The sequence below is a fragment of the Mesocricetus auratus genome, unplaced genomic scaffold (genome assembly GCF_017639785.1).
Source record: "Mesocricetus auratus isolate SY011 unplaced genomic scaffold, BCM_Maur_2.0 Super-Scaffold_100008, whole genome shotgun sequence".
Classification (NCBI taxonomy): domain Eukaryota; kingdom Metazoa; phylum Chordata; class Mammalia; order Rodentia; family Cricetidae; genus Mesocricetus; species Mesocricetus auratus.
Window position 1 is genome coordinate 58,096,479 of NW_024429192.1, and position 22,102 is coordinate 58,118,580.

Here is a 22,102-nt window from a genome sequence, read left to right on the forward strand (position 1 = left end):
TTGACATTTGAGCATTTAAAAATCCTTTATGGTATTTTCCAGCTCTTGTTTGCTAACTTGGTTCAGATTATTTCTGCTTTTTAAAAATTCTGTTTATTTTTATTTTATGTATATGAGTGTTTACTGACATGTCTATGTGTGCACCCTCAGAGTCTATAGAAGAGGGTGTTAGATCCCTAGAATTGGAGTCACAGACAGTTGTGAGCCACCATGTGAGTGATGGGAACTGAGTCCAGTCCTCTGCAAGTGCTCTTAACCACTGAGCCATCTTCCCAGCCCCTGTGCTAATCTTAGAAAAGGCCTGACAACTCCTCTCCTGTGTAGTCCCCTCTTGTCACCAAAGTAACGTGTTTGGTTTTTGTGTTTTTTTTTCCAGTATTTTTACATTGAGATCAGTTATCTTTCTCTATCATGCTATCATAGCTTTGGAGAAAAATTTAATTACTTTTTGTTGTTGTTGTTTTTTGAGACAGGGTTTCTCTGTGTAGCTCTGACTGCCCTGGAACTCGCTCTATAGACCAGGCTGGCCTCGAACTCACAGAGATCCTCCTGCCTCTGCCTCCGTAGTGCTGGAATTAAAGGCGTGTGCCACCACTGCCCAGCCAAAATGTAATTCTTTTCTGGTGTTGTATCTTGTGGATATCATGTCCCACCTTCCATTTTAGGGATCAAATCATTGCTTGACTTGGTACAACCTGACCTCTAATTGTAATCTCAGTATGATACCCATCCTTGATAAATAACATCCTGTGAAAGGGATATGCTAGAGTAACTTCCCACATTAAAAACAAGCAAGCAAACAACAAAACCAGATGTGGTAGCATGTATTTGTAATCCCAGCTCTGGGATACTGAGACAAGCAGTTCCCTGGGACTAACCAAAGCATCAGCCAGCCTAACCAAAGCATCAGGCCTCAGATCCAGTGAGAGATCTTATTTCAAAAAACAAGGTGTATGATCCCTAAAGAACAACAGCTGAGGACCTCTAGCCTCCATGTGTACCTGTACACACACACACACACACACACACACACACACACACACACACACACGGTGGGGGGATACTTGATTCTCCATGGTGTTCTCTTTACTTACATCTAAGTTTCAGGCATGAATGGATTAACTTCAAGTTAATTTAATATCTCAACTCTCTGAAAATATTTCCATTATTAAGATAGACAATACTGAAAGGCATAATCAACTATGTAAATACAAACTTTACAGGTTTGTCATTCTTCCAAATGAGTACCTACCAAGCATGGAGTGCTTGGGACGCTGCAGGAGGAGAGCCACCTTTCTTTGTTGCTTTGGTATCTCAGGGACACTTGGTTGTCGGGGAGGAAGGTTCTTTAACTTTGTCCAGAGGACGTTATTGGTAGACCTGAGTGCTCAGAGGTTCTAGGACTTCCGTGTTCTTTGTAGAATTTTGGGAGGAAAGAATGATGTCTACCTCGGTGATAGTCTTTAAGAAGTTAATGTGGCATTGCCCTAAAATGAATCAGAACACAGGTATGCAGCCCCTTGCCAAGCCACACTGGCTGTTAGGGCCTGTAAGGCTTGATTGTAGTTTGTTGGAATGTGAAAACTGAAACTGTCAAAATAGACCAGAGGCTGATTTGCCCTGCTGAAGCATAGTGGTGCAGACAGTGAGCAACAGTTGGTAGTCAGTCAGCCTCTGGAATGGTTGTCTCTCATAATATAGAATAAATGGCATTTTAAGTGGTTACTTTAGTTCTGTGGGCATTTTAGGACTGGTATAGATATACAAGAGAAGTCTGGTGACTCGAGATTTTTGTTTTTGAGACAGTGTCACTCTGTTGCGCATGCTGGCCTGTAACTCTCTTTGTAATACAGGCTGGCCTTGGTTTATGGCAGCCCTCCTATTGAAACTTCCTGAGTGCTGGGATTATGGGTATGAACCACCATGTCCAGCTAGTGATTCAAATGTTTAATAAGGAAAAAAAAACCTGAATGTCTCCCAGTTCAAACAAGGTCTTATTCACAAGGCCTTCAGAGCAAAAGTCCAATCCGCCTGACCCTCCCTTTATGGATGATTCTCCTACCCTATTCCTACCACTCATTTTGTCTATAGATTTTACTTGTCTGCCTTTACTCATCCACTTTTCTAAAATTGCTCAGAAAATGCACAAGATTAGTTTTGTGTTAGTAGAAAGGATTATAATTCAGGATCCATCCTCTGCTGGTGTTTACATGATATAAAATAGTTATGATGAAGTTTCCTGAAGAAATCTTTACTATTTCCTGTGATCACCATGAAAAGAGGAAAAGATTGGTAGTCTGATAATGGAAAGGAAGCTAATGTATGCAGTGTAACAGTTGCGGGCCTGAGAGGCCAAGTGTGACGCATCATCTCCTTATGCTTTCCTGTCCAGTTTGATCAGGACATCCAGGTCCTGCATTCAGTTGCACTTGGTTTTGAGTTTTTACTGGCCAAAAGCTGTGGAGAGAAAATGCTGGGTTTTGAGTTTTTACTCATTGAAAGCTGTGGAGAGAAAATGCTGGGTTTTGAGTTTTTACTCATTAAAAGCTGTGGAGAGAAAATGCTGGGCATTAGGAGGAACCTGGAAGATGATTGGGGCAGCAGTTTTCTGACTTTTCCAGTGAAATACATCAAATAGTCTAGGAGAACGAGGTGACAGCTGACTGGTTTGAGGATGTGTCTCAAAGTGACTTGAATGCAAACGTAAAACCTTTTTAATTTTAATGTTCACTTAAAAAATCACAGAGGGAAAAAATTCCTGGTTGGCCTGGGGATGCAGCTCAGTTGGTAGACAGAGTGTTTGGCTAGCATAAGAGAGCTCGGAGTTTGATCCCTAGTACTGCATAAACTCAGAACTGGTAGTACACAACTATAATGTCAGCACTTGGAAGGGGGTGACAGGAAGATCATGAATTAAAGTGAGATCAAGGGAAGCCTAGAATACGTGAGACTCTGTCTCAAAGAAAAAAATTGCAAGTAGTTTGTGTTCTTTGTTTTTTTTGAGACTGGGTTTCTTTTTTCTTTATTTTTATTTTACTTTGGGTATGTTTTTTTTTTCCAGACAGGGTTTCTCTGTGACTTTGGAGGTTGTCCTAGAACTAGCTCTTGTAGACCAGGCTGGTCTAGAACTCACAGAAATCCTCCTGCGTCTGCCTCCCGAGTGCTGGGATTAAAGGTGTGCGCCACCACTGCCTGGCATAGTTTGTGTTCTTACCGATGGTATTTGTGTGCATGTGTTTGAAGCACCCTCTGCCCTTTACTGTGGTCCACTTAGTGCTTGGGAATACAGTGAAGAAGCAGGGAGGGGTGGGTTATATAATAACAGATTTCTGATTTGGGGCTGGAGAGATGGGTCAGTGGTAAGGAGCACCTCCTACTCTTCTGGTGGACCTGGGTTTGATTCCCAGCACCAACATGGCAGTTCACAACCATCTATAACTCCAGTCTTGTGGAATTCAGTGACCTCTTCTAGCCTTCACCATTACCAGGTGTGGCATGGTCACAGACATACATATAGGGAAAACATACATATACATGAAAATAAAATTTTAAAAAAGATTTCCGATTGTGGGTGAGTGTTCTTATCTTTTGTCTACGTATTATCATTATTCAGAAATAGATATTTTATTTTGTTTTATTGTTTTTCAAGACAGATTTTCTCTGTGTAGCCCCAGGTGTCCTGAAACTCTGTAGACCAGGCTAACCTGTGACTCAGAGATCAGCCTCTGCTTCTCAGATGCTGGGATCAAAGGCATGTGCTGCCACTGCCCAGCTCAGAAATGGATCTTAATGGGTTGCACTCCTAAAATCACAAATGCTATGTAAGTGTGAGGGTTTGAGTATAACTATATTACTCCCAGAGTGGAATTTTGTTGAATTTAATAGAAGAGAGAATGCCAGGGTATAGGGCAGGAGACTTTTTTTTTTTTTTTTGACATGTGTGGTGAGGCTCAGGTCCAGCAAACTTAACTAACCATTGGTATAATTCCAGGAGAGAGCATTGGCAGTTGCTGGGTAATTTGAAGACTACTGTGGAGGGTTTGGTGTCAGCCAACTGCCCCAATGTCTGGTCCAAGTATGGTGGCCTGGAGCGGCTATGCAGGGACATGCAGAGCATTCTGTATCATGGGCTCATCCATGACCAGGTATGTAGAATTCATTTTCCCCCACCTAATCTGCGGAATCACTTGGAAAGCAGTTGCATTAGGTTAGTTGGCAGAGAAAAAATGAAGCCCACTGGTTTGTGTGAGTTCTTGAGTCCAGAATTGAGGCTGTGTGTGTGCTTGCATCTACCTCTCTCCCCCTCCCTCTCTCCCTCTCTCCCCCTTCCTCTCTCCCGCTCTCCCTCTCTTCTACCCTCTCCCGTCCAGAACATCTCACTTAGTGCCTGATATGCCATAGATGTCAGAGGAAGGAATAATCAGCTGGGTTGAGCAGCACATGGGTAAGAGGTTAGGTCAGTTTGTTTCCTGTTGATTCTGTAACAAAGATGAATTTACTGACCAGTTAGAGATTTATATCTTTCCTTTCCTGAGGTCAGAATTCTCAAATAAGTTTCATTGGGCTCAAACCAGGGTGTCTGCTGTGTTACATTCTTCTAGGAAGTGTTAATCGTTTCTTCTCTCATCTTTTTCAGCTTTCTGTGTGTCTGAGTTCTTTGACTGGTGGCCCCACTTCTTACAAACCAGTAGCATAGTGAAATTTATTTCTGCTTTTATATCACCTCTTCTTTCTATGAGCGCTCTCTCTCTCTCTCTCTCTCTCTCTCTCTCTCTCTCTCTCTCTCTCTCTCTCTCTCTCTCTGTCTCTCTCCCTCTCCCCTTCTCCCCCTCCCCCTCCTTCCTCCTAAAGAACCCTTGTAATAACATGGGCCCCACCTGGATGACCTCTCCATCTCAAGATTACTAAATTAATCACATCTGAAAAGTCCCTTTTGCCATAAAAGGTAATGGTCACAGTCCTTCTCTAGATTCTAGGGCCTCAAACTTAGGTGTCTTAGAAGACTTTCAGTTTTGTTTGTTTTTCGGGTCAAGGTTTCTCTGTGTGGCCCTGGCTGTCCTAGAGTTCACTCTGTAGACCAGGCTGGTGGTGGACTCACAGATATCCACCTGCCTCTGCCTCCCAAGTCCAGGGATTAAAGGCATGCACTACCACCGCCCAGATTTTTTTTTTACTTTTGTTAAAGTGATTATTTTAAAATTTTTATTTGTTTATTTTTATGTTTATGGGTGTTTTGTCTAGATGTATGTTTGTGTGCTGCATGTATGCCTGGTGTCCTGAAAGACCAGAGGAGAGCATCAGATGAACTAGAGTTACAGATGCTTGTAAACAGACATGTGGATGCTGGGATTAAACCCAGGTCCTCTGGAAGAATAATCAGTGCTCTTAACCACCGAGACAGCCCCTAGAAGACCATTTTCATCATCAATCACACTCAGGAAGATTTTCCTCCCCCTTAATTTCAGTCTTATTTTAGCACTGTGCTTTTGATCTGGGCTAAAGCCCAGTGGTGGTAAAGCAGTCGCTGTATACGCAGGGTCCCAGCAGTGAAGTCACTCACCTACTCACTCTGTTAGTCAGTAAATAGAAAAACCATGCTTTCTCTCCAAGCCCCACCCCCAAATATGGAATAAAGGAAGAGTGAGCCAATGCAAACATGTTCAGTCTCTTTTATCCAGGAAATGTTTCTACTGAGTAAGAAGCTGAAACTCCATGTGGTCAGTTATTCTGTACTTGGAAGGCTTTGATCCAGAGACCAGTGTGTGCTGTGGAGATTGACACCTAGGCTTGATGAGTTTCCTGTAATTAATGTTTCTTGTTTGATGCAAAACCACCCTTTCTTTCTCTGAGTCTGGAGTTCCTTAAATTTAAACTTCTGTTGTTACTTTAAATTAGTAACAGGGTAAAAGAATTGTAGTGAGGATTCTTTCTTGAAATAATTAGAAAGCTTTTGCAGGTGTAGAAGGCCTAGTGAAAACAGGAAGATGGCATGAGTATCAGTTTGATATGATTGGTTCACTTGGATTTCCTCTTTAGAAGCATCCCAGGACACATCTGAGAAATAATTTAAAAGTTTCATAATATACTTTGAGATTACTTTGTAGACAACTGCTTGATGTTTCTGAATGGTAGTTTTTAGAGATTTATTTATATTTTTATGTGTATGGGTGCTTTGCCTGCATGCATGTCTGGGCACCATGTATGTGCAGTGCACACAGAAGCTGGGAGATGGCAGCACCTCTCACTTTGCTGTTTTCTTTCATATTTTTGTTGTTGTTTTTGTAATTTAAAATTTTTAGCTTAGTTTTTAAATTTATTTTTATTTTATTGGTGTTTTGCCTGTACGTATATCTGTGTGAGGGTGTTGGATCCTTGAGTTACAGACAGTTGTGAGATATCATGTGGGTGCTGGGAATTGAACCTGGGTCCCATGGGAGAGCAGTCAGCCAGTACTCTTAACCACTAAGCCATCTCTCCAACCCCCTTGTTTTAGTTTTTTAGCATGTATTTTATCTACTCTTTGATAGTTTTTACATGTACACAGTGTATCTTGAGCAAATCCACCACTGACTTACCATTTTAGCATGTATTTTACCTATTCTTTGATAGTTTTTACATGTACACAGTGTATCTTGAGCATATCCACCACTGACTTACCATTTTCATCTCCCTCTTTACCTAGATTCTCCCTGACAGTATATCCCCATCTCACCTGCATGTCCTCTGGGGTGGGCTGCCATGTAGATGCTAGAATCGAACCTGGGTCCTCTGGAAGGGCAACCAGTGCTTTTCACCACCGAGCCATTTCTCCAGCCCTGAATGACAGTTTTGGTTAAATCTTTCTCAGTATAAACTTTAGCAGTGTTTATTTTTGTTTGTTTTTGTTTTTTGAGATAGGGTTTCTCTGTAGCTTTGGAAGCTGTCCTGGAACTCACAAAGATCTGCCTGCCTCTGCCTTCCTAGTGCTGGGATTAAAGGCTTGTGCCACCACCACTTGGCAAGTGTTGATTTAACTTTCCTTCAAATTCTCAGACTTTCTAATGCGCTCTGAGTTTTGAAAATGAGTGGAATCCAGTAATAATTGTTTTTGCTTTGACAGTTACTCCGTGTGTAATGATTTAGGTAAAGTTTCTTAGTTCTAGATAGAATTGTCGTGTGAGTTACTGATATTTAGTATAATGCATTTGCAAAATAAACCTTAAGTCTGAGGTGAGTTACTGATATTTAGTACTATCCATTTGCAAACTTAAGTCTGAGGTGATAGCTAAAGCAGTTTTTGCCTTTCAAGCATATGAATCTGAGTTCTATCCCCCAGAAATCATATTTTTAAAAAAATCTAGATGTGAAGAGGTAGAATGAATGAGTCATTTGGCAACAGCTGTTGCCTTTTTATTTTCTTTCTTTTTGTTGTTGTTTTGTAATTTAGATTTTTGTTTTAGGGTTTTTTAAGTATATATATATATTTTGACAGTTTTTACATGTATATCGTGTGTCTTATCATACTCACCAGTGACTTGTCCTTCTCATCTTCCACTCTACCTGGATACTCCCCAACAGACAACCTGTGCCCCCACCTTCATGTCCTCCCCCCTTTTTTGTTAGTTTGTTTTATAACCCACTGAGTCCAGTTGGTGCTGCCTGCTGGGATGTTGTCCTGAGCTGTGCAGATAACTGCAGCTGCAGTGAGCTCACTGCCCTGTCCAGAAGACAGCGTTTCACAGGCTCCTCTCCATCCTCTGGTTCTTACATTCCTCCTGCCTCTTCTTCCTCAGGGTTCTCTCAGTCATGGTGGCAGCGAGAGCGGGTGGTGATACAATGACCTGTTCAGGACTGTGTCTCAGCTTTCTGCCTAGAAGAAATTCTGAATTCCAATCTCCTAGCCCAGGCTGCTCTTGAACCTTAGACCCAGAGAATTGACAGACTTTTCTTCTGGGATAGCTTTCAATATCTTAAGTTCCTATTTCCAAAGCAGAGCCAAACTACTTATAGAATGGTAGTAATTCTAGTCTCTGGCCATCCAACCTAACCTGTTTGACCAGTGAGAAACCCTGTCTCAAAAAATAAGGTGGACAACACTTGGAATAACACACAAAGCTGTTGTCTGATCTCATGCATGTACAAAGGCACACATATGTGCTCCTGCACATATACAAATTCAGATCTCACTAGTACACACATAATTGAGTGTCCTTAAACACTTATCTGCCTATGCCAGAGATTAATATTCTTCTCAGGAAGTGTAGGAGGCTTTCTATGGCCTCCAAATCATAACACAGATATTTATTATTAGTTATGAATGCTCAGCCTTACCTCATGCTTGCCTCACTAGCTTTTTTGTTTTTGTTTGTTTGTTTTGTTTTTTTGAGACAGGCTGTCCTGGAATTAGCTCTTGTAGACCAGGTTGGTCTTGAACTGACAGGGATCCGCCTGCCTCCTGAGTGCTGGGATTAAAGGCATACGCCACCACCGCCCAGCCCCACTAGCTCTTATAAATTAATTTAACCTGTTTCTCTTCATCTGTGTTTTGATTGGGGATTTTTACCTTTCTTTCATTCTGTATGTCCTGCTTTTGTGCTTCCTCCTTGACTGGCTTAGATAGGCAGCTGCCTGGCTGGTTGGCGACTGCATTGCTGGCTGACGACGGACAGTTTCCTGTCTTTCTCCCTCATTCTCTTCTCTCTTGAGCCTAGATTCCTCTGCCTACTTATTCTGTCTGCCCACCACCTCTACTGTCTAGCTAATCGGCCATTCAGCTTTTTATTAGACCAATCAAGTGCCTTAGGCAGGCAAGGAAAAAACAAATGCAACACATCTTTACATAGTTAAACAAATATTCTTCAGCGTAAACAAATGTAACACATCTTTGCCTTGTTAAATATTCCACAAGAAAGTCCTTTTTTTTTGCCAGAGCTAAGTTTCTCTTTTCTTTTTTATCTGAATTCATTTTCTGCTAGCAATCACATGGGAAATTATCTCTGAAAAGTTTCTGCACCCCATAAGCCTCTCTGCCCACACAGCAATCCAAATCAAACTAAATTAGGAAAAGCTCACGTTTAATGGATACAAGGCTCCCAGATGGTTTTTAGAGAGGAGATGGGAAAGAGGGACTGGAAAACCACCCATCTGTTTTCTGGGGGACAGTTTAAATGCCTGTGGGGGTGGTCTTGAGCATTTATGGGGGTGGGGGAGTCATCATTTGACAGGCTTTCTGAGATGCAGCAGGGTTTGGAGAGAGATAGGGGTGGGGGCTTGGGGTGGAGCTTCCACCAGAACATTCCAGACTCTTTGGGTATATGGGTGCCAGGGGCTGAGGTGAAGCTTCCATCAGAACACTCTGATCAACTAATTGGCATAAAATAAACTTAGTATGTTGCCCATTCTAAAAATAGGATCTCTTACCTCTGAACAGCAGCTTTGGTTCTGTTGAACAGTCTTAGGATTCACTGAAAAGGTTAGCTTAGTAACTCTGAAGGTAAGGCTGTATTTTTTTAAAGGACTTTGAAGACTCCCACCCAAACTTATACTTTAAAGAACTTTAAACAAATACCTGTCTAGGAATTTGGAGGCAACATCATATCCTAGATTGGCAAACACCTACGGAGTCACAGAAAACCTAGATTAAAGTCTAGGCTCAGTGCGTACATTCTTGGAAAATAAAGTGACCTCGTGGTTTTAAAATTATGGACATTGAGTCATATTACTCACATTTTACTCTTACCTCAGCATGATTAGTATGAGGTAGGTTACAGAGCTCCTCGTGCCTGTTTCTCATCGGTGAAACAACACTGTTGCCCACCTTTCTGCTTTGAGAACTATGATGTAAAGCCCTAGAAGACACAGCTGTCTGTCAGCCTCAGCCGTCCCATTCTGTGGCTAAACATCTCATCTGTATAAATAAGGGGAATGGCATTTACGTCTTAAAGCTGATCTATAGAACAAATGAAGTGGCATATAAATTTGTCTAGCATAGCTTGTGACATATAACCAGAGACGCTCAGCAGGTAAAGGTGTATGCCACCACACCTTACAACCTGAGCCAACTTCTGAGACACCCTTGGTGGAAGGAAAGCACTAACCGCCACACGTGGTCCTCTGACCTCCACAGCAGGGGTGTGAATAGATGCAGGAAACTGATTAATAAAAACTTAAAAGAAGTAATTAATAGAGTTATTCCCATTACATGTTGTCCTGTGGTGTATATGATTAGGAACACTGAAATTTGAAAGCAGCTTATCTTAACATATTCTTCTTTACCACTGGTGACCTTGCAGTGCTGTTTAAGAAAATGACATCCATGTTACCTAACTCAAGGACCATTTTGCCTCTGACTATATAACTTTAATGACATTGACCACTATCATTTCTTGATATCTCAGGAGCACTGTTCTATATGTGACTGTTCTTCAATTTATATCCCTGGAATTTCTTCTTGGATTAAACATTTTCTTTTCTGTCACTTGTTTATTTTTTTTTCCTTTTTAAAAATTTAATTTAGAAACAATCTTGTTTTACATGTCAATCCCAGTTCTCTCTCCCTTCCCTCCTCCCTGCCCCTCACTGACCCCCTGTCCCATCCTCTTTTTGTTCCCCAGGGAGGGTGAGGCCTTCTATGGGGGATCTTCAGAGTCTGTCATATCATTTGGAGCAGGGCCTAGACCCTCCCTCGTATGTCTAGGCTGAGAGAGTATCCCTTATGTGAGTGGGCTCCCAAAGTCCATTTGTGTACTAGGGATAAATACTGATTGGATTAAACATTTTAAAATGAAATGCCATTTATTTATTTTGGGGGTACATGCATATGAAGGTCAGAGGTCATCTTGCAAGAGTCAGTTCTCTCCTTCCATCATGTGGGTCTTAGGGTTGGCACATACCTTTTTCCTCCCTTATTCCTTACAGATCTTTAAATTGGATTTTTAAAATTGGAGTCACTCTCTGTATTTGTGCCTCCTTGCTCTGTTTTCTTGAAGCGTCTCGGTCTCACCTGTGCATCTGTGACACTCAGCTCAGATCTCAGCGCTGAGTTCTAGGTCTGGACCAGCTGTCTCCTCTGTATTGTAATTTATGTCTCTCATACCCAACCAGCACAGCCAAGACTAAATATACTTTCTCCCAGGAGACTGCCTTTCATCTTGGTGTTCTCTATGCTAATTTGTAATATTGAACTACCCAGTGTTCCGTTCAGAAATTTGGGATTAGTGCCAAAATGTTTTGTTAAAAACAAAGTGCAAGGTTCCCAGGCTGGTGACCAAAATAGCTGCCAGATTAGCAGTGCTGCCATTCAGTGGTTCAAGTGGTCTCATCTTGACAACAAAAGTTCTTTTCTTAGCCCTGTTGCTAATTTTGCATCCTCACATAGTAACCTAATCAGATTGCATGGTAGTTTCGCCATCTGTATGTACCACAAAAGGAGAAATGTTGATGAGATCCTCAAATAGAACAAGCTTGCAAATGCAAAATGCTACTAACATACCTTGTCAGAGTTCTCAGAAATGATAGCATCTATGAAAGCGCCTGTGCTTCAGAATGAAAAATACTAAGGAATGTGTGTGACCACTTACAAAACTAGCTAGTGCCAGCAAATTGAAACAGAGACAACCACTTGACACACAGACACACTACAGCACGTAGAGGCACAGAGCACATACAGGCTCTAGTAGAAAAAAACAGGAACAAAAGCTCCACATCAATTTTGTTGCTGCTCTGTGCCTTGTTACAGTCTAAGAATTAAAGTTGGTGTCGGAATTTTCTCCCTGTTGTTTTCTTCCAAAAAGCCCAGTGCTTTCAAAGGTTTCAGCTGCTGTGTCATCAGGAAGCTATTCTGAGTGCGTGTCCTTGGAAGGGACACGATGATTCATGTTGGTCATATCTCCCCTTTGTTTTCATAAGGATGTGTTGTGGGTGTGAATTCTGTTTTGTTTCAATCACTCCAGGCCCCTGGGAGGCTGTACCATCATGACCATTTTCTTATTTTTGTCAGCCCACATCTGGGACACCTTTTACCCCTTTTGTAAGGCAAGGCATGATGATACCATCTCTCTCTGTTCTGCTGCTTAGAAATGAGGAGACTGTCTGACCTGGCTCAGCTGAGTAGGATTCCCTTCCCTAGCTCCAGGAAATTGTGCTTAGCAATGTAAGCCCAGTCAGACTTTTTAATGTGTCCAAGTATATTATCTACATGTTATATACATGTGCACCATGTATATGCCTGGTACCCATGGAGGCCAGAAGAGGGCCTTGGATGCCCTGGAATTGGAGTTACAGGTAGTTGTGAGCTTCCAAGTAGGTTCTGGAAACCAAACCCAAGTCCTCTACAAGAGCAACCAGAGCTCTTAGAGCCATCTCTGTAGCCCAGAGGTAGCCTGATTTTGTTTGTTGTTGTTGTTGTTGTTTTTTTCAAGATACGGTTTCTTTGTGTAGCCCTGGCTGTCCTGGAACTCATTCTGTAAACCAGACTGGTGTTAAACTCACAAAGATACACCTGCCTCTGCCCCCTAAATGCTGAGATTAAGGTCAGGGGCCACCACTGCCTGGCCCTGATTTTTAAAGTAATAATAATGAAAAAAGATCTGTTTTTAAAATATGCATAATATATTCTTATTTGTTGAAACTTTGACATATGCCAAGAAGACTCAGAAAAATAAATGTCACCCGTAATTTTAATACCAAGTAAAAATATCTACTGTTTAACGTTCTGATGAATGTTATTTTTCTCTTATATTATGTCTTTTAAAGTATTAAAATTGTACCATATGTATCACTAGGTAAGTTACTTTAAAATGTTTAATTTTTGCATAGATAATACACTTTACATGGTTACTTGGCTAAAACATTTGAGTATAAAACCATATAGTGGAAAGTCTCTCTTTGATTGTCTTCTGATAACCTAAGTTACTACCTTTTACTAGCTTCCATCCAGAGAATGTATAGTTACGAAAGTAAAAACAAATAACTTTTTGCTATACATCCTCATTTTTGCTTTTTTGTGTGTGTGTGTTTTTGAGACAAGATCTTGTTATGTAGATAGGTTAACCTCCAACTTGAGATCCTCTTGTCTCTGTCTCCTTTGTGCTACATTTATAGGAATGAGCACTGTGCTCAGCTCCTGGTTTTTGTAATGTGTGCATTGAATATGTATATATGATTTAAAACAACAACTAAAGGGCCAACAAGATGTCTCAATGAGTAAAAGTGCTTTCTGCCAAGCCTGACAGCCTGAGGGACCAACACGGCAGAAGCAGAGAACCAGCTCCCAACCAGTTATGCTCTGACCTCTACTTGTACACTGTGGCAAGAATGTGAGCAACACACACACACACACACACACACACACACGCACACAAATGTAACATTTTACAGTCATGCTTTGGGATTCATTATAAGATATGTTAAATGAGAAGAGCAGAGTGTAAAATAGTGGCTACAATATGTCAGTGTCTTATATACAAACCTCTAGAGAAGAATGATATGTTCTCTTTCAGTAGCTGTTGATTGTCTATAGCTCTTCATCTAGGAACGAGGCCCTAGGAAATCCTCCCCTCCACTTTGACATTTCAGCTGATGTCCTTGTGCAGATCTTGCTTAGGCAACCATATTGTTAAGACCTCATGGTGCAGCTTCCCTATCAAGTATAGAAGTCACTGTCTCACGGCAGACATCATAGTCCTCTGGCTCTTACATTTTTTCTGATCCTCCTCTGTCCTTCCATCATGTTCCCTGAGCCTTAGGTGTAAGGGTTGCATTGTAGATCATATAATCTTTTTAAATAGTTTTTTAACATGTATTTATTTATTGGGGGTGTGCACTCAGAGAATTGGTTCTCTCTTTCTACCATATTGGTTTTGGGGCTCAAATCAAGTTGGCAGACTTGGTAGCAAGCACCTTTACTCACTGATCCATCTTGTTGACTGGTGTACAGTCTTTTTACTGTGCTTCTTAGTATTGTGCTGAGAATCTTTGTATTAGTGTTCATTGGGGATTTTGATTAACAATTTTTTTGTGCATTTTTGTCTGGCTTTGATATCACAGTTTTTAGAGCTTTGGTAATTTATCAGTGGAGCCATCTGTTCCTGAGCTCTGCTATATTGGGACATGTTTTATCAGTGATTTAAATAGTGTCATTCATTTCTCTGTTCAGGTTTTCTCTGTCCTCATAGTTCAGTTTTGGTAGATTAAATGTTAATAAAATTAGCTAATGTTGCCAGGCAGTGGTGGTGAAAGCCTTTAATCCCAGCACTCAGGAGGCAGAGGCAGGCGGATCTCTGTGAGTTCAAGACCAGCCTGGTCTACAAGAACTAGTTCCAGGACAGCCTCCAAAGCCACAGAGAAACCCTGCCTCAAAAAACAAAACAAAACAAAACAAAACAAAAAAAAACCAAGCAAACAAAAAAGACACATAATTGTTTATAGTGGTTCCTACCATTGGCCTCCTCTCCCCCCATCCTTGGGAATGGAACCCAGGGCCTTGCTCACACCAACAAACACACTTCCTCTGATCCACAGTCTCCTCCTTTACCATTGATTTTTGAAATGCTTTTTGAATCCCACATTAAGTTCTGATGTACTTTAAGGTCTCTTTCTGTTTATTTTGTTCTGTTATTTGGTTTGTCTCTTGATATTTGTGCCAGTAATATGTTTGAAAGATTATTTAAGGGCTAGAGAGATGGCTCAGCAATTAAGAATTTTGGCTGATCTTCCAGAAATCCCAGGTTCAATTACCAGCACCCACATGGCAGCTTACAAATGTTTGTAACTCCAGTTCCAGGGGACCTGACACCCATGGCAAAACAGCAATGCACATAAAATAAATAGTTGAAAAAAAGAAAGACTATTTAATATAAATTCAAACTCCTGCCCAGTAATCTCAGAAGGGGGTGTCTTAATTAGGGTTTCTATTACTGTGAACAGACACCATGACCATGGCAACTCTTATAAAGGAAAACATTTTGGCTGGTTTACAGTTCAAAGGTTTAGTCCATTATCATCATGGAAGGAAGCATGGCTCTGTGTAGGCAGACATGGTGCTGGGAAGGTAGCTGAGAGTTCTACATCCTGATCTATAAGCAACAGGAAGTGAACTATCCTCTACACTGGGCAAAGCTTGAGCATATGAGACCTCAAAGCCCACCCCCACAGTGGCACACTTCTTCCAGTAAGGCTATTCCCTATAGGCCAAGCATTCAAACACATGAGTTTATGGAGACCATACCTATGCAAACCACCCCAGGGGGTCCAAAAAAACAATTAGGTTTTCATTATAGAAAACATTTTGTTGTCGTGTCCGGGCCTCTTACAGTGTAAGACCATTTAATCTATCAAGGACTTCACATTTCTTTGACTCTTAAATGCAGCCTTTTTAAAAGACAGCATGCATGGCAAAACCAAGTGTTTCTTATTTCATTTTGCTTGCAGTAGGTACTAAACACTTTCACCTCTTTGCACTAGTTTTAAGAATTACCTCATAGAAAACCGAATGGTGCCGGGTGTTGGTGGTGCACGCCTTTAATCCCAGTACTCGGGAGGCAGAGGCAGGCGAATCTCTGTGAGTTCGAAACCAGCCTGGTCTACAGAGCGAGTTCCAGGACAGCCTCCAAAGCCACAGAGAAACCCTGTCTCGAAAAATCAAAAAAAAAAAAAAAAAAAAAAAAAAGAATGGTAAAGAGAAAAGGAGTAGAAGACAGATTATTTCCACTGTATACCTTTTATGTCATATGCATTAATACCTATTCAGAACAGTTTGGGGATCAGTGAGTGAGGTACTTCCACACAAGCTTGAGGACATAAGTGTGCTAAGAAGCCAGTGTGGTGGTTTTCATTGTGATCCAGTGCTGGTGGGACAGGAGTCAGGTGGCTCTTTGGGATTCACTGGCCAGCCAGTGTAGCCTGCTGAGTGAGTTCCAGTGAGAGACTGTCTGGAAACTAAGGTGGAAGATGCTCCCTAGGAACTTCACCCAATGTTGGTCTCTGGCTTCTGTGAACATGCGTACACACGTGCACATATATATGTGCCCATCCACACGAGAACAATTTAAATCATTTTAACAGAATAAATGTGTATGTATTCCTTTGCTTGCTGCTGGCAGCCATTGTTGAAGCGAAGGAAGGTTATTCTTACTTTCTCTCCCTCTCCCTTCTTCCCTCCTCCTCTTTCCTACCCCTCTGCCTCCACCTGTCAAACACTAATACTACTATGTCTGGCTTTTATTTCTCTCTCTTTTGCTGTCAACAGTCAGGATCTGCTCATCATGTTGGTGTTTGTTTGGCAGGTGTGTTGTCGACAGGCGGATTACTGGCCGTTTGTGAAAGACATTCGGTGGCTCAGTCCGCACTCAGCCCTTCATGTTGAGAAGGTGAGAGTGAAAGGAGCTGGCTTACTGGGGTGTAGCTGCAACCTTCACTGGAACACGTACAAGTCCATTAGTCTAGGTTGCCTTTTCATCTCCTGGAAAATGGGTGAAAATGGTCTAATGACAAATGGCAGGAATTTCCCTAAAAATTAATTTTTTATTGTAGGGAAATGCATGCATCTAAATTAGAATAGTGAAATAACTCCGAAATATCCATCCATCATCCCTCTTTCTTTGTATGGCCTTTCTTGTTTCATGTGTGTCCCAGCTGTTGACTTATTGCTAAGATGAGGTCAAGAAGTGTACCTTTTTCCCCTAAACATGCAGAGAACAAAGCCACAGGGCTTCATACTGGCCTTACTGTATATGAGAAAAGGCCAGAACCTGCTGTTTTCTTGTACCTTCTCATCTTTCCTCTGCTCATTCTGTTCTGTTGTATCTGCTGAGGTAGAGTTTCATTAGGTAGCCCAGGCTGCCTGTGAATGTGTAGCCACCCTTCCTTAGCTTCCCGTGCACTGGGATTAACAGGTGTGTGCTCTCACACCTCACATGTGGTGCTGTGGCCATTTCCTCCGAGGAGCAGCCTGACACTGCTGTTGATGCGTTTTGTTGTACTGATCCTGGCTATGAGACCTTGCCTTAGAAGACTGAAGGAGGAGGAGGTGGTCCTGAAGAGAGACTGTTATGGCCACAACCAAAAGGCAGCGTTCAGATGACTTTCTTAAGAGAATCTTTAGACTGGAGAGCTGACTAGGTGGTTAAGAACACTTGCTGCTCTTCTAGAGGATCCAGGTTCAGTTACCATCACCCACATGATGACTCACAGCCACCTGTAACTCCAGTCCTCAGGGATATGATGCCCTCTTCTAGCCTCTGCAGACACTCATCCATGTGCTGCACAAACATATATCCAGGCAAACCACTCATACATACTGAAAACAAAAAACAAAAAAAATTTTAGTGAATTTTTGGTCAGTTTTTTCCTAGACCAACCCATCCACATATACAAATGCCAAGATTTTTTTTAACCACATTTCTCTCTAGAGGCTCTGGAATAGAGGACTCTGTGAGAAGCCAAGAGGTCAAATGCCTTTGGCCCCTTCTTATGAATATCCTAGAGGTACCTCTTTGGAGATAAAGAGCCAAACTTAGCAGGCTTGCTTCACCTGAGGTCTGGTGGAGTGGAAAAGCCATTTATCTCTCCACTGTCCTCCTGTGTCTCCTGGAAGCTAGCTGGAGGAGAAACCTTGGGTAGCCTCCCCTCACCTGTCTTGAGTGTAGTTCTCAGGTCACTAGGCCTTCGCTGCCGTGCTTTATCTGCCAGGTTATGTGTTTTGACTCCTGCCTCTTTGCCTCCCCAGTTCATCAACTTGCATGAGAATGGCCAGAGCAGTGCTGATGTGAGCGATCGTGCTGTTGCAGAGCTCTGGCTGCAGCACAGCCTGCAGTGCCACTGCCTCTCGGCCCAGCTCCGGCCTCTGCTTGGGGACAGACAGTATATCAGAAAATTCTACACAGGTAAGTAGAAGCTCCTCAGGGCTCCGAGAGTACTTCCTGTGATCTTCTATCTCTCTGTTCTCCTGTAGATTGCTTCTAGACCAGGGTCTCCTAAAATTTACTTGATGCCGTAGACTACTCAGAAACACATAGCCAGGCTTCCTCACACCCTCCTTGAAAAACACCCATGACAAGATGTTCCCGTCTCATCCCCACAAACTGAGAAGAAATACCATGAATTGAGTTTCCACTGCCCTCTTTACAGCTGCTCCCAGAGCTGGGTAGTAGGATAACTGTGTTCTAGTCAGAGAGCCTAGGTGACTTGGCCAGAGTCTAGTCAGAGAGCCAAGGTCCAATTCTGGGCCTTTCTGATTTTGGAACTTCCTATGCTAGACTTTGTACAACTGAGGTTCTCCTATACTTGTCCCTGAATCCTTTCTCTCCACAGTAACATGCTTTCCCTCAATTCCTTTTTATTCTGTCTCTTTCTCTAAGCTTCTTTCTTCATCACTGTGGTACGTTTTTTCTTCCTAGAAACTGCTTTCCTGCTAAGTGACGCCCACGTCACAGCCATGCTGCAGTGCCTGGAAGCAGTGGAACAGAACAACCCCCGTCTCCTGGCTCAGATTGATGCGTCTATGGTAAAGGGGCAGAGGACTACCCGTGTCTGTCCTGGGTCCCTTCCCTTCACTCCTCAGTAGCACTTGACTTCCATACTGAGACAGCTGGGAGATAAAAAGGATTGGGAAGAGCTGGGTATGGTAGTACATGACTGTTGTCTGAGTCTGCTCTCTGTTGCTGAAATAAAGCAACAGTTTATTTGATTTACATATCCTACAGGTCAACCTGATGGAGGCATTTTCTCAGATGAGATTCCCTCCTCCCGGATAACTCTAGCTGTGCCAAGTTGACATAGGCATAGGACTAGGCATAGTAACTCACTGTTGTAAATCCCAGCACCTGTAATCCCAGCACTTGGGAGGTTGGGGCAGAAGGTCAGACTTGGAGATCTATATAATAAGTTTTAAGATGGCTTAGACACGAGCTTGAGAGGGCAGGGCAGTTTGAGCTACATCATGAGTACCAGGCCAGTCAAAGTGACATAGCAAGGCCCTGTCTAAAATGTCAAGAAGAAAAGAAAAGGTCACCGAGCCCCACACACACTTGCCTTCTCCCCAGAGCTTGGATCAGGTGCTTGTGACACAGTGGCTTAGACCACCACTCTGTCTTACTTTTGATCCACATGCATCATTTTTGGTATGTATTTATGTGTGGTGTATATACATGTTTCTATACCTGTTCCATGTGCATGCGTGTACATGTGCATGCAGGTGCACACGCACTTATATGTGTGTATCTGCCTGTGGAGAGCAGAGTTCAGTATTGGGTGTGTCTTTCTTTATTGCTGTCTACCTTATACATGGAGGCATGGCCTCTAGATGAGCCTGGAGTGTGTTGATGGCTAATACAATTAATCAGCTTGCTCCTGAGATCCTCTGTCTGCTTCCCATGCAGGCTGCCATGCTCTCCTGGATTTTACAGTGGTATTGGGTTATAAATTCCAGTCCTTATGCTTGCAGAGCAAGTACACTTTCCTCCCTGTGCCATCTTCCCAGCCTCCCGTGCGCATTCTTGATTTCTTTATTGCACTTCTAGGAAACAGTATCCTAGAAGGATCCAGTGCAGAGGCTGTAGTGTGCAGCAGCATTTCACAGTTTCAGTGTTGTATACTACGATAGAGGGCCGCTGTGTGGAGCTCTCATAGTCCAGCATACTGTCAAATACTAGCTCCTACCAGCATTTCTCTGGTAATGAATGTCCCTCCTCTGAGGGCCTCTAGGCTTCACTTTGACTCGTTTTCTTTTGTTTTAGTTTGCCAGAAAGCACGAGAGTCCACTGCTGGTTACCAAGAGCCAGAGTCTGACCGCTCTGCCTGGCTCCACATATACCACTCCAGCCAGCTGTGCTCAGCAGTCCTACTTCGGGTCCTCCTCTAACCTGCAGCAGTCCATGCCCCACCACAGCTCAGGTATGGGGCAGATAACGTGTCATTACTGCATCTGTTTTAGGACAGGAAAATAGAGGGCTTTCGTGAGTGCTCACAGGCCAGAACCTGCTTGTTTGGTTGGTTTTGGTTTTCAGCTTCTCATCCTTTCGTTTGTTCATTCTGTTCTGTATTGTTTACTGAAGGAGTTTCACTAGATATCCCAGACTGGCCTTAGGTGTAAGGGTGGGAATGGGCTTCACTAGGTAGCCCAGGCTGGCCTTAGGTGTAAGGGTGGGAATGGGCAGTCCTTATATGTATTTTCACATCTGAAAAGTGGAGAGCCTTGTGAGTGACCACAGACTGGGAGTTGAAGCTAATGCTGGTAGAAATTGGTATAAATGTCTTTGTAATAGGCATCATAAAAAGATATGCAGCTGCAGTTGCTTGATGTGGTGGCACAGGGCTGTAATCCCAGCACTCAGAAGATAGAAGCAAGAAGATGGTTACAGGCTCAAGGGTATCCAGCGCCACACAGTGTGACCCTGCCTCACAAAATAAAACAGAAAGTTACCCAGCAGCATTAATAAAGTAACAGCAAAGAGATGTCCTTAGAGGCTTTTGAGCTGTTGGTTGGCACTGCAAATGAGGTCTTTAGTTGCTAATATCTTTAGAGTGCTGGTATCATGCTGGGCTTTGTTACAGTTTGTGTGTATTACCTCATTTGATCCTTAAAACAGTCCTGTGGGGTGGCTATTCTCATTATTCCTCTCATTTTGCAGTTGAGGGCTTCATGCTGAAGAGCACCGAAGCACTATACAGCTTAAGTGTCCATGCCCTCACCTTAGCTGCCTCTAAATCATTGCTTTGCTTTAATTGACTTACCTTTTCTGAGTGACATGTATCCTGGGTAACATACCTGGGGACCGATATACGTACTGTAGATGTCCAACTTACCTTTCTTTCCCCTTACCCTTTTTTTTATATCCTAGAGAGAAGATCCACTTCCTTTTCACTTTCTGGCCCTTCCTGGAAACCTCAAGAAGACAGAGACCTCCTCTCACCAGCAGAGAGTCAAACTGACCAAGCTCCACTGCTTCCAGACCCAGCTCTAGCCCAGGATTCCCCACTGACCACACATGAGATGAGTTCCAGTACTCTTACTAGCCCCATAGAGGCATCCTGGGTCAGCAGCCAAAATGACTCCCCAAGTGATGCCAGTGAGGGGCCCGAGTACCTGGCCATCGGCAACCCAGACCCCCATGGCCGGACTGCCAGTTGTCAGAGCCACAGCAGCGACGCCGAGAGTAGCGGCTCTCACTTGTTCTCCTCCAGCAGTTCTCAGAAACCAGATTCTGCTGCTTCTTCTTTAGGGGACCAAGAGGCAGGTAGGCAGAGTCAGCCAGGCAGTGTCCTTCGCAGGTCCAGCTTCTCAGAAGGGCAGACAGTCTCTGTCGCCAGCGGGACAAAGAAGAGCCATATTCGCTCCCATTCGGATACCAACATTGCCTCCAAAGGAGCCACAGGTAATGATGAGCACCAGCTACTGGTTAGCAGGATGTCGTCCCCCCAAATTCAGGGCTGGAGGGAGGGCTTGCTCCTGAGCTCCTGGGGCTTTTCACGTGGCAGAGAGGGAAGAACCGTTTCTGGATGATGTGTTACTCTATCATGAAAGACATTTAGCATGCACTACTGTAGAAGCCCACATATGTTTTGTGTCTTTCCTTACATGATGCTAAATACTAAATGCTTCCCTGATTCTTCTGTAGTTCCTTAGCATTGGGATAGTATGAGCATCACAGATTATGTTTTAACTGAATCTCTCAGACTTCAGCAGAGTATTCAACAGGTTTACAGATAGTAATGTTAGTGATCCTTCTGTTGTGAGTCCTTAAAAGTTAGGTCAGGATGTAAGATGAAGCAGACACTAATAGGGTTTTCCTAGTTATAATAGGGATAGAAGTGAGTATACATGGGTCATTTGACCCTGGGCCAAGTAGATGGGGTGACTGCTGTCATTAACTCAGATAAGGGCCATTCGCCCTGTACCCTCCCTCACAGAATGCCTGCTGGTGGTGGGGAACAAACTAGACATGAGGAAGGTGAGTCTCCTGCTTCTGAGTCATATTGCCACCCTCTTCCCTGGGAAGTTGGTGTCTTTAGGCTTTGCTTGGGTATCATCTGCAAGTATAACACTAATTTTTGTGCTCAAAGCTATTCTGGGTCAGAAAAACCCCAGATACAAAAACATAAAATAAAATAGAAAGTATTTAGTGAG

At 42.8% G+C, this 22,102-nt stretch overlaps 2 protein-coding genes across 7 annotated transcripts in view; one reads left to right on the plus strand and one right to left on the minus strand.

Annotated features, from left to right (window-relative positions):
- The window catches only part of Fyttd1 (forty-two-three domain containing 1), a 49,517-nt gene extending 48,243 nt beyond the window's left edge, over positions 1-1,274 (minus strand). Inside the window, exon 1 of the mRNA XM_040750907.1 lies at positions 1,253-1,274. Within this exon, the coding sequence (XP_040606841.1) occupies positions 1,253-1,259 (7 nt within the window). The 5' untranslated portion in view covers positions 1,260-1,274. The remainder of the gene's footprint in view (positions 1-1,252) is intronic.
- Positions 1-22,102, plus strand: part of Rubcn (rubicon autophagy regulator) — a 60,037-nt gene that overhangs the window by 16,714 nt on the left and 21,221 nt on the right. For 5 of the 6 annotated variants that reach the window (XM_040750903.1, XM_040750897.1, XM_040750900.1 and 2 more), the window contains exons 2-7: positions 3,992-4,145; positions 16,263-16,346; positions 17,705-17,861; positions 18,375-18,481; positions 19,713-19,869; positions 20,817-21,350. In XM_040750903.1, coding sequence (XP_040606837.1) covers positions 4,107-4,145; positions 16,263-16,346; positions 17,705-17,861; positions 18,375-18,481; positions 19,713-19,869; positions 20,817-21,350 — 1,078 coding nt within the window. In that variant the 5' untranslated portion in view covers positions 3,992-4,106. The remainder of the gene's footprint in view (positions 1-3,991; positions 4,146-16,262; positions 16,347-17,704; positions 17,862-18,374; positions 18,482-19,712; positions 19,870-20,816; positions 21,351-22,102) is intronic. The other variant, XM_040750901.1, reaches the window with a different exon arrangement.